This window comes from Amphiura filiformis, chromosome 12 (assembly GCF_039555335.1).
Source record: "Amphiura filiformis chromosome 12, Afil_fr2py, whole genome shotgun sequence".
Taxonomy (NCBI): Eukaryota; Metazoa; Echinodermata; class Ophiuroidea; order Amphilepidida; family Amphiuridae; genus Amphiura; species Amphiura filiformis.
The window spans coordinates 46,677,522-46,690,973 of NC_092639.1; the positions used below are offsets into that span (position 1 = coordinate 46,677,522).

At 36.3% G+C, this 13,452-nt stretch overlaps 1 protein-coding gene across 3 annotated transcripts in view; it reads right to left on the reverse strand.

Annotated features, from left to right (window-relative positions):
• Positions 1-12,802, reverse strand: part of LOC140166295 (uncharacterized) — a 36,293-nt gene extending 23,491 nt beyond the window's left edge. The window contains exons 1-2 of one of the 3 annotated variants that reach the window (XM_072189707.1): positions 12,594-12,802; positions 8,786-8,928 (exon numbers count right to left, since the gene is read on the reverse strand). In XM_072189707.1, coding sequence (XP_072045808.1) covers positions 8,786-8,788 — 3 coding nt within the window. In that variant the 5' untranslated portion in view covers positions 8,789-8,928; positions 12,594-12,802. Of the gene's footprint in view, positions 1-8,785; positions 8,929-9,523; positions 9,742-12,593 lie in introns of those variants that run through there. The other 2 variants (XM_072189709.1, XM_072189708.1) reach the window with 2 other exon arrangements.
• Between the last annotated feature and the right edge of the window lie 650 nt (positions 12,803-13,452).

Below are 13,452 nucleotides of genomic sequence, written 5' to 3' on the forward strand. Positions count from 1 at the left end.
TTTGATATCATCAGGACATTCTTCGTATTCAGAATGCAATTCAATATGTCTGACGTGCTCTAATGTCCCACAATAAATACTGTCCAAACGTTCCCACCCCTTAAAGTGACAAAAAATTGAAAAGTGAGAAAACCGTGGAATAAAATGATGCTGATCTATTAATGTTGTCTTACCCGATTTGGCAATTCCTTTTATTTAAAAACTATATGCCATATATGGTCCAGGCCGACACCGGAAGTGAATCCGGTATCTTTATATGTGCAACCCTACAGGTACATCGTACATGTGTGAGTTTTTGGTACAATTTGAAGCAGTATTCAGACTTTTTATTGTACGTACAATATTGTGTGCAACATATCTACGTTGTTTAATCTATTGCCATTATATTTCCAGTAATATTTAAGTTCTAACGAATGTTTGATGACGTAAAATCGATAATATATTTCTACTAGATATTACATGTAACATATTATCGATTTTTCTTCATCAAACATTCGTAAAAAGTTAAACATTACTGGAAATAGAATGGCAATAGATTAAATAACGTAGATATGTTGCATACAATCTTGTACGTACAATACTCGGAGTCTGTGGAGCGCTTAAAGGTGGGGGTGTGAGTATTGTGGTCCGGGATTGGGGTGCGCGAGTAATGGGTGCATGCATGTTGAGGGGAGGGTAGGGTCGGGGGGGGGGGGTGTAGGGGTGGTGTCGGGTGTGTATGTGGGGTAATGTGCGTTACGTTGTGGTAATATGATTATTTATTCAGAGCATGTTCAGAGCGGATATCGCCAAAGTTCGTTGACCGACCTTGTCCTCAAGCGCTTTCTGGCCACGGTCAGCTTAAAAGTCAATCCCGAACAAGACGCTAAATTTGTACCATTTATTTATTTTTAGAAATTTTCCCACAGTTGTATAGGCCTACCTACGTTTTTCCTGCGTCTTATCACAGATCCTCTCGTATATCTACACGGCCTACCCATTTAGGGACCGTTCAATATTTACCCCGGGGGGATTTGAGTGGCTCCGAAATTGTTTGGGGGTCTTGACGGGGGAATCTGAATTTTTTTATTTGAACCATAACCGAGGATTTAAGTTTTAAATGGAGAAAATTGGGAAAACAAGGGAGGAATCCGGAAAGTTTGATCGGATGCGAGGGGGAACGCGAAAATGTGTGTCAAATTTTCCTTCAAAACTCACACCCCCCGATATAAAAAATCGATGGTCCCTTATTGCCTTGGGTGCAATTTGAAAAGTAATATGAAGTTAATATATAATCTATCAACCTCTTTAGATTGGTGCGACGATAATTTAAGATATTTACGTTGAGATAATAAATAGGAATGTCAACCACCGGTCAGTTTATGAATCGTGTGCCTGTAAAATGTACTGTTCCAATAAATAACTTTCCTTTTACATCATGTTTTATGGTAAATTGTGTTATCAAGATGAAAATAACTCGCCTTTGTACATTTCAATACTTTACTAATGAATATAGGCTAGTAATATGCAAAAAGGGGAAAAGTACAACGAAAGTTGCAACTGATCTTGATATTGTGTAAAACATTCTCTTAATTGAAATTGAAAAGTGCTTGAACCTGACCAACCCCTAAAACTTTAGAGTCAATGTGATCATCTCCAGTGGCGCGTGGCGGCCGCTCAATATTTGCCCCCCCCCTTGAACATGCCAATTTTTTGGGATCCCAATTTGTAAACCTTAAATGGTCTAGATATATGTTGTGAGCGCAGCGAGAGGAAATTTGCATATTAAAGCGTTTCCGTACTGTTTTCCCAAGCCTTTTTAAATTGAGCGTTTAATTAAAAAGGCGCCCCATGAATGTGTGCCAAAAATCGTTTGCCCCCCCCCTCTTGACTTGCCAAAAATTGCTTACCCCCCCCCTTTCGGCTCGCCAAAAATGTCTTGCCCCCCCCAATTTGACCCTCCCAAGGGCTGATAATTATTGCACAGCCCTTATTATATAGCCAAATGCACCTTCCTTTGGGGCTAACCTGTAACCAAAATAATGCCCCCTAAATTATACTGCTTCCGCCGCCACTGACAGTACATCACCTTTTATACATTAAAGGAAAGGAGAAATAAAATGGAATGGAATAAGATAAAAGATATCAACATACATACCATACATATCAGAGATCAGTGGGATCAAATAACATTAAAACGGAAGGCATTTCTAATCATATCGTTGCTAAATTAAGGTCAATCCGGGGCAATTGCACTGGGTCTGATATGAAAAGGATAGGTTTTGGCTTATTACGGAGCTTTCTATTGCACATTTATGCTCAATAACATTACAAGAAAATTTGAAATCCTACCACACATAATTATATTATCAGAGAAGAAAACGTCACCCAACTTCACAGTATTTTTGTGGGGCCTGAGAGCACAAATAAATGAGGTAAAACGAAGAAAATTGCTATTTCAATTCCAGCGGCTACAATGTGTGTATTAGCTCACCGATCGTATTATTATCATTATTGTGCGGAGCTTCACGCAGCTGGGATGTAAAAACAAGACGTAAGATGAATAGCGATATACACACCACCGGACATTACAATCATGCAAAAAGTAGAAAATTGAGGGCGTTGCTGTGGAGCAAATCACACATTATGGCTTTAATGTTAAAAGGCAGAACTCGAGTCTTCGGTTCATTGTTGAACACAAAACCATATACAAAACGTGCTTAAAATTGGTCAAATACTTTCATTTCAATTTCCATTATGGAAACAAGAATTTATGGGTGAAATTTCAACACAGCAATTTGGCCAATATTATTGACATTGTAAAGCATGAACCACATTTATATCTAAGCATAAACCATCGTTGAAATGTGAAATATTCGTCAAAACAACAACATTTTAAATTTATCTTCCGATGCAACATGGTGGAATATCGGTTATAGGCCTATCACGCCTCGCTTTGCACCACTGAGGTCCCGGGTTCGAGTCCCGGCTTTTACCAGACGACTAAATGTATATTTAGTGCATACTGCCCTCTCCGGCCGCCCGGTCGACTCTGACCAACATGGCCAATATAACCAATCTCCCAACCCACCCTACCCAACCCGATTCAAAATTTATAATTTATATTTAGGCAATTTAAAATGTTTAATGCATTATATACAATTTGGGACATATAAAGTCTACTCTATACTATTTATTTAATATTGCAAATTAAAGGTATTTTTTAATGGCATGGAATGCACTGTACAGAATCTCAGCAAGTGCTTGATGTTGATGCAGCGCATAACTTTTGACTAAAACTTGTATTTTTCCAAACGCAAGAAAATACTTTGGTTATTGTGTGCCAATATAGTATACAGCTATTTTTACCATTTAGTAAAATATTCACGGTGAGAGTAATTCTTGTAAGAATTGAGAAATATTTCAAATAGTTGCGTGGCAGTCTAGCGCTGCTAAGCGCTTTAATGCTTCTTTTCACAATGCTTTTTATTCAGAAAGGATAACAAAGATATTCAAAGAGTCATTCAACAAATTTTACAATCACTGGTTTGAGTCTTGTGATGAAATTATGCTTGATTTTTGACAGAAATGGCATACTTTTGCAATGAATTTTCCTTGCCACAAACGATGTCCCCACACCGGCCATCAGATGAACCCTGGACTTTCATTTTTGCCCTTTCAAATCCAAACACACCTCAAACATTAGAATGTGTGGACTAATCTATTTAGACTATAAATTTCTAGGTTTTGGACTTCAATAATAAACTGACCATCCCACTGGATAGGATTTAAACAACAATTTGATTCTTTTTCAGGGACAGACATAAAATTGTTTGCTTTAGTTACCGTACGTTCCAGCAAGTATTGCCAAATCATCATCATCATCATCATCATCATCATCATCATCATCATCATCATCATCATCTTGATCTTCATCATTCTTTTCATCCTCATCTTCATCATCCTCTTCATCCTCATCATCTTGATCTTCATCATCCTCTTCATCTTCATCGCTACTTCCATCTTCATCATCATCTTCATGTTGATCTTAATCGTCCTCTTTATCTTCATCTTCATCATCCTCTTTATCTTAATCGTCCTCTTTATCTTCATTGTCATTTTCATCTTCCTCTTCCATCATCCGCTTCACCGACATCATCCTCTTCATTTTCATCATCCGCTTCACCTTCATCTTCATCATCCTTTTCATCTTCATCTTCATCTTCATCACCATTTTCATCTTCATCAACCTCTTCATCCTCATCATCATCTTCATCATCCGCATCTTCATCATCCTCTTTATCATCCTTATCCTCATCTTCATCATCCTTTTCATCCTCATCATCTTCATCATCCTCTTCATCATCATCTTCATCATCATCTTCACCATCCTCACCTTCATCCTCATCCTCATATTCATCATCCTCTTCATCCCCATCTTCATCATCCTAATCTTCATTTTCCCCTTTTCATCTTCATCATCCTCTTCTTCATCATCCTCACCTTCATCAACCTCTTCATCCCCATCTTCATCATCCTCTTCATCCTCATCCTCATCATCCTCATCTTCATCGTCCTCTTTAGCCTCATCTTCATCATCATCATCTTCATCCTCCTCCTCATCTTCATCATCCTCTTCATCCCCATCTTCATCATTATCTGCATCTCTACCATCCTTTTCATCTTCACCGGGGGGTGGGGCACTCGACTTTGGAAGTGACGGGGATGTGCGGGGTCTTGCAGTGAGAGCTTAGCAACCAAAAAATGTCTCCCGGTATAACTTAGGCTAAAAATGACTGGAAACAATTGTGGATCAAAATATAAAAGTTGATACAAAAGTCATCAAAAAATAATGAAAAAAACCCGGGGTTATTCGGTGATAATTTGTCACGGTCCAAAATTCTAAGGCCGTAAGGGGTCTTTCGGTAACAGGAAAACAAAAAGGGGTCATTGGGTGAGAAGGAGTTGAAAATGGGAGGGGGGTCGGGGTCAATGTGATCGCACATCCCCGTCACCCATTTTTAGTGAGTGTCCCCCCTGATCTTCACCACAACGATACACTAATTTATTGTTAAATTATTAATTTTGTTTTCATACAAGTTCTCTACTTCACTATCTTATTCATCAAATCACAGTCAATCAGCCAAACTTCAGTTGTCATGTTGCTTCTGGGCATAAAGCAAATTACAAACATGACAAATGTAATTGTTGCTTTATAGATTTAAGTGTGTAATTTGGCCAGAAAGACTATGTTTAACTAAAGTGTCACCAGTAAATTACCTAGAACAACATAACAAATATTCTTTCTCTTTATGACACAAACGTCATCAGCATTCAGAAATGCACAAAAAGAGACGCCATTTTGAATGTATTCATAACCCTGCCTTTAGTGTATCTAATCTTCACATAATATACGATAACAATGGGAAAATATGACATTTCTTATGTGCTGTCACCTATTAAGTGCACAAAACCGTGTCAAAAATATAACCTCGAATCTGCGATTGAAGGTTATTTTTTTCTTGACAATTATTTCAATTATTTGTATGGATATGTCAGAATTGCCAAGTAAAAAATATGTCTTCTCATTATCACTGATTATTGGATAAAATGGTTTACATTAAAATTAGTGCGTACAAATTAACACACAAACGGGATAGGCTATTAGTAAATAATAGACAAAATGCAATATTGTGTATGGACAATACGGTACTTTAACCAATTATTATGTTTTTACTGTAAATTGTTATATTTTTGTCACAAATTTAAGGGGCGAAACATAAAGCCCACATTTGTTAGGTGTCCAGCTGGCAAGGGACGAAAGGGCGAAAGTCATAGAGCGAGTTGAGGGAACCCCTTGTTTCAGGTACTTTTTTAAACTTCAAATATCCTTTATGTAATTTGTGAACTTTTTGTTCATACTTGTTTCAAACAGGTTATACAGGGTGTCCCAGAAAAAATTACCGGGCGAATGAATTTGAACGTAAGTCGAGAAATAGACATCAGAATCCAACAATCTAAGAATCAGCGTGTAGCCCATCTTATTCTGCATCTTATACGCTAATTTTACTGGAATCAGTTGACTGATTGTGAAGAAATGAGCGATTACATAACGCATGCGTCAATTCACTTCATTCCAAGTTTGATAGAACGATCATTCAACACAATGCGCAATAGTGGTTAACTGTCAATGGGTTTCCTATTTTGTACCGTGAAATCCTTTTCGTTCTTTTTAAATAATCTGTTTCTTGCAACACATTTACTTAGGTTGTGTTCAAATTTGAAAACCTACACGACATTGAAAATGAAAGCTTGCATGTAAGATGGTGCTCGGTACTTGTAAATATCTTTTTTCGTTAATGTTGCATAAAGAATTCCATCTGGCTTTAAAAAAATTCTCAAACACATTAATGTTTTTGGAATATTTCCAAGAAATTGTAATGCAAAGTTTAAATCTTTTAAAACTTCAACATTAATGTTGCTTGGTATCAAAAATCACACGTAAAGCTGTAAGCACTTGTTCATTGTCATTCTTTGGAAAATTAAAATGTTCTTTGGAAAGTTAAAATATAACATATTTGCACAACCTAAAGAATTAAAGTTAGAAAGCTTCCAATTGCAGAAATTGAAGTTTTCTCGGACAAACTGTTATTCATCTTCAGTGAAAACATGAATAATATAACACGGTAGGATTATAAAATAGATAATGTGGACTGAATTTAATGAGATACACAACCTTTAGGAAGCGGTGAGCGAGTATGAAAAAAGCGCCTGTTGATCAAACTTGGAATGAACTGCATTGATGCGCCCATTATGTAATTGTTAATTTCTTCGCAACCATTCAACCGAATCAAACACAATTTTCGTATGTGACAGTGTTGTAGGTCTCGAGACCAGGTCTCGGTCTCGAGACCATCTCGAGACCTTTTTTGTAGTGTCTCGGTCTCGGATGTCAAGGTCTCGGTCTCGGAACTCAAAAGTATCGGTCTCGGACCTCAAAGTACTCGGTGTCGAACGTTTTTTGTTCGAGACCTGTCGAGACCTGAAGAAAAAGATATGATTTTCTGTTTTTGTTCATTATTTATTCCTTACCCTAAATTTCAATGAATGTTGAAGAAATTGTTAAGAATAAAGATACACAAATCATTTTATAAGGTTATAAAAAGTTATAAATGAATCATAAGTGAGCTTGTTCGGATGTGAGCTTCCAATTTAATTTCTTGAACAGTTGGTACAATGATGGGTTCCCTTTTAAATTCTCAGCGGCACACCCCTACCCTTGAGTATCACAGGGGATTAAACCAAGGTCTCAGGTCTCGGTCTTGGTCTCGGAACTTAGAGGTCTCGGTCTCGGAAGGGGTGGTCTTAGTCTCGGAAGGTTTGGTCTCGGTCTCGGTCTCGATCTCGGACGGGCAGGTCTTGGTCTCGGTCTCGGACATAGAGGTCTTGACTACAACACTGGTATGTGATGCACAATAAAATAGGCTATGCGCTACATTTTAAATTATTTGATTTTGATGTCTATAGTTCTCGACTTACGTTCAATTTTATTCACTCGGTAAATTTTTCTGGGACACCCTGTATTCATGCACCCTGCAGAATCGGCAAAGAGAGAGATAGGCCTACATTGTTGCAATTTTCTTTACAAAATTTTACTGTTCTCAATCAATAGAGGTCATATTTTCGCTATAAACTCGCATAAAAAGTGTCAAAATGCATGGCTGAACGATCCCCATAAAATCCACATTGTCTTATTATTATGATCCCAAATGAATAATACGAGGTATCTACATATTGAAAGGGCATCCATACATTTGCTTCACTAGTGTTTCAGCATTACGTAAAGTTCACATGGTGTATATGTACTAAATGTAGGTTACTTATGATATAGGTTCACCGCCAAGGCAATGTGTTGTCAAGTCATACCAATATACGATAAATACGAGATCAAATTGAAAGGAAAGGTGCGTACATTGATTGGAGCAGCCTGAATCCAATCCAAAAGTTCCAAAATTGCGCTTATTTATGTTTTTTCAGAGCCACCATATATGCTCCTATGAGATAAGATCGAAATGAAATACATGTGCTACGTCGTACAATAACCGGAACCTGAATTAAATCCAAAAGGGTACTAGAGTCCACAATTGCGAATTTTCGCTTTAATATAGGGAACCTATTACAATACACATAAACGGCTCTTTTCAGAGCCACCATATATACAAACATGGTGCGTAGCTGTTATAGAAATATGACACCATGAAATACACGGTTTCTGGGGAGCTATCATTGGTTATATCTTTAAAATGAGGATAGAACACAAGGCTTACGGTAGTTGCTCACGTCATACTGTACCAAAACATCAATAAAATATTATTGACAGCATCAAAGATATCTTAAGAAAAACATGAGAAAGACTGTTTGCATTTTGCAAAGGAATTTAATTTTAAACCATGTTTTGACTTCATGATCAAGCACGACTGTTTTTGTCATAGCACTAGCTACTGCATGAATAACAATTCTCTGGAACATGAATGTGCCAAATCATGTACGTCACGTACTATAGGTATATTGAAAATCAATACAATGCAAACGTATGTATTTTGTCAAAAATAACTAGGTCCATTTTTTATCAAATGTTATTTGTCATACCTGATCGCCACAATGCACATAGACATACGGAACGTGGCGAATATTTCATTCAAATAAAACACAAATATATAGGCCTAGTATTAGTAAATTAATTCCATCAACGTAGTGAAATGTTGGTTAGTACCATATTTATACCCGGCGATTATTTCTTCCTTACCATTTTGTCGTGTCCACACCCTGCACTTCACTTTATATAGTACAACAAATATCAGTGAAACTGTATATCTCCTTCGCTTCTGCCAAATCTCAAATTGTAACTTCTCTCACCCTCACTCCAGAAGTCAGATCTGTATAAATAGGCTGTTGGCATAAAAACAAACAGCAGAATTGCCATTAACCATGACCGCTTAAAAGTTTTTTTGTTATGGTAAAATCACTTTAGTATAAATTACATACAAAATGGGTGAATGGGGCGTGACGCGTGGTCGTTGATCATGCTTACGCGAGCGTGTTCAACATTTTTACTACGGGTTATTTACATCGGCGAGCAACTTGAATTTCAACTTTTAAAAACCATTTTCATGTGGCGTTCACTATACATTTTAAATCATACGACATTCTTTCTGGTATTTCCTTCCGCAATGATAAGTTTAATGGAAATACGCACCTGTTCGCACCAAATTAAATCTGCGTTATTTACTTGTTTTATCCGCTGCAATCCTATTAATGTCACGAGTGATAACCATAATTGTGGAGAAAACTAGGCTATTTACTAAAGGGAACTTACTCAAGATAAAAGGCTGATGGACAGAAAATGTGAAAAGTGTCTCAATTAATAGTTTGACACTTCTCGATATATTACCACTACCACTGCGCTATACCATACCATTTATGTTACCTTACTTGCCTACCAATTATACGGAGAGTCACCAAAACGAGCAATACAATTTCTTACCTTTATCCAAAAAACTTTTCTTTCTGCTAAAAACAATTTTTCGTATCACAGCAATATTCAAAATAATCCTTCGTGAACAAAATACTCTCCAGATTATATCTACAAACTATATTTTGATGTTGATAATGCATGTCATGAATGCTCTTTCAGAAAAGTTCAGAACCGTGTATCAAGATGCGAAGGCAAGTAGCGAGCAGTAGCGTTACTCCTAACGTACAAACCAAAACATAAACCTCCGCCCCGCCCCCTGCACGCTTCAATGCACCACACATTCCAAACTTTAAGTGCACAAATTTGTTGGCTCCCGTTTCAAAAAGTTCTCTCCATCAGAATCTTGAAGGTTATACAAACTGGGAACCAATGAAAAGTTCGTAGACTTACTCCAAATACCAGCGGGAAATAGCGCTCGGCTAATTTGTTCATTCTAGAAAAAAGAACCCGTTGTTGTAACTAAACCATGCGACGAATAGTATTATTTGATATATTTACAAATAAAACATTCATTTGAAAGACTATGTATGTTTTTTTTTTTGGTGATTCTAAGCCGATTATAAATTTAGGAAAACTGTAAATATTCACACTGTGTTGAAAAAAAAACCCCGATTTTCACAACAAAAATAACTCCGTTTTATCTTTAATATCAAATTGCGACGCAACAGGTGTTTTAAGTTGTCGCGCCATGACTGCGCGTTATATATTTAAACATTTCAATGATATAAATATATGAATGGCAGAAATTGGTAAGCTTACATGTACTTTTATGAGGTTTTTAAGGATTACTTAAACATGCTAAAAGGATGCGTACACATAGTGAAGCATAGTGACTTACTCTAGGATCCACAACTTGCTCATCTATCAGGGCACAGTTCTTTAATCCCAATACATTTGTATATTCATTGAATGACCTCTAAAAATTTGGGTACAAAAACTTATACCCTGCAACATGAGGTCAAATTTTGCACTATGATTGTTTAATTGAGGTTATTGAACTATGCAATTGGATTGAGGCCATTGTGGTCCATATATTAGTGTTAAGGATGTCTGCGATTTCCTGTCTTCTCTGAAATGCACAACGCCCATTTTGGACATGGCATTTTGAAAAATCTGACGATGAAGACCAAGATAACTTGGTTATCTTGTCGGGCAGACATGTTTCATTGTCGGGCAGACACGTTTCAATTCAGAAATATCTTAAGTCATGCTTAATCAGGAATTGTTGCTACTACGTAGCAGAAAATAGCTTGATTTTGTGCTTTTATTTTTTGGCACGTACAACTCTTTTGATTTATCATCAAGACGTTGTTTTATAACGATGATGACGATTAATATACTGTGGGTACAGATAAATAAACTTTTCTTGAGAACTTGTGAAGTTTTATTGTGTGGTTATGCTGTACGTGAAAATACTTTTTTTTTGTTCCAAAACGCGTCAATCTGATCTCACCTTTAATTATTAAACCATGTTGACGCATTTAATACACATCATTGAATTTCATAAGAAACTTTAAAGCCACATAATGAACTGTTTTTTATTTGGGTTTTAAGGGGGGTACTACACCCCTGGCCAATTTTGTGCCTATTTTTGCATTTTTCTCAAAAATTATTGCACATTGGTGACAAGTAAGATATGTATATTATTATAGGGGCAAGGACTACAACTACTGTACTGAAAATTCAGCAACTCAAAGCAAGTAGTTATTGATTTATTGATCAAATATTGGTTTTCCCTTATTCTTGAGTGTAACTCCACAACTGATGTCTGTGCTGAAATAAAATTGCCAGTGCAGTAGTTGTAGTCCTTGCCCCTATATACATATCTTACGGTACTTTTCAACTATGCGCTATAATTTTTGAGAAAAATGTAAAAATAGGCACAAAATTGGGCAGGGGTGTAGTACCCCCTTAAATCAAATTGTTTTGGCATTTAATTGGAATCAGCCATACGACGACCATGTTCTCTACATTTTCAAGGCGACTTGTCAGCGAAAAAAAAATGGATCTTCTTTTGATTTTTTTGAGATTCTAATAGGCAATAACCATAACATTTGGTACTTAATTATGTGTGACATAAGTTTAGAAACCCACTTCATATAAAGACACTTAATGATCAAAATAATGATCACATATTTATAGCATCATATTAAATCATTATCATGATATGTCAAATCGTTTTGGAATCATGTAAAAAATACGTCCTTGTATTTAAAGTAATTTCCTTATCCAACGTCCAATGATGACTATAATCATGATAGTAATGCTCATAATTTATATAATCATTCAAATGATTGCATCCACATCATCCGCCATTAAGGTGGTACTATACACCCTTGATAAATTTGTGACTATTTTTGCATTTTTCTCAAAAAATAACACATTGGTAACAAAAGTTATGTATATTATAGGGGTAAGGAATCCAGTTACTACACTGGAATTTCAGTGACTCAAGACAAGCGGTACGTTATTTATGAGGTACCGCTAGAATGTACCTCATTTCTTAACATATTTAATGAACCCCTTGTCTTGAATCACTGAAATTTCAGTAAAGTAATTGGATTCCTTGCCCCCGGGCTTGCCCCTATAATATACATAACTTTTGTTACCAGTGTGTAAAGTTACTTTTTGAGAAAAATGCAAAATTAGTCACAAAATCTATCAGGGGTGTAGTATCACCTTAAGCATTGATGTAAGTTACAAAATGAATTTAAAATGATAACTTGAAAATCAAAACAACATAACAAAATACAATCGATGGTTGCATCGTAAAACACACATTGTGCAAGATTTCAAATGAAAACAAAACAATATATATAATTCTTTGAACAAGTTCATTTAGAATGTTAGATTCAATTGTTGACATACCGTAGTTCTTTATGTGCAATTCCAGTAAAAAAGCTGTTGTTATTCACATTTTTAGTGACGTTTCACCACTACACTAGTGGTTTCTTCAGACTTCAGAAACTACTAGTGTAGTGGTGAAACATCACTAAAAATGTGAGTAAACAACAACGTTTTTTACTGGAATTGCACAACAAGAATCATGTCAACAATATATAGAATAAAATGTACTTACCAACTTCCGATATTGAAGTATTTCGATCAAAGGCAAACTTGGCAAAAGGCAAAATTCCACCTTAAAAGAATAGATGACTTAATCACATTTGATGGACATTCACAAATTGATTGCAGTAGTTGTGTCGTCATCTTCTTGACCTTCAACTATAGTGTATACTCAAGAAATGCATCATGCAAAAACCCTGTTAAGTTTGTAGGCATAGATATACTTTGGAACTGTCTTTGAACTTCAACAGCGGTTGTCTATATTCTGATCTCTGATGGCTTCGGATGGGTGATAAATATGCCAAGCATGAAAATATGTCAACTTTAAACGGAACTATGCAATTTACTAGACAAACTCGTTTTCTATAGGGCTTACATTATTATAGGCATCTACAGATTATGTCAAGTTAGTTTAAACTTCAAGTTGAGAAAAGACCATTCGTGAGATTTTGAAACCTCTTTTTGCTCTCAAAATTCTTGCGCTCGAACTTGGCTTGTGGAATTTCATGAAATATTTGAGTTGTATAGTATTTTGTAGATATCGCATGGTATTTTCTCACCTTCGATTGACTCGGTGAATTCCTATCTTGACTTCATGCTTGATCCCACATTGACCATGTTGACCCCAAGTGTGGACCAGGTACCAAGTTCGAAATATACAGGGTGTCACATGCAGGTGAAAGTTTCAGTAACTTCATGCCCTTTTAAAAATATAACAAGGGCTGTGTAATAATTATCTGTCCCCACGGGGGATGGGGTGGAAGTAATAATTATTTGAGCAGAAGGGGGAGTGGCATTTTTTTGCTAATAGGGAAAGTAATTTTTGGCAGACATTTATGGGGCACCTTGTATACATATTTAATCCATGTATC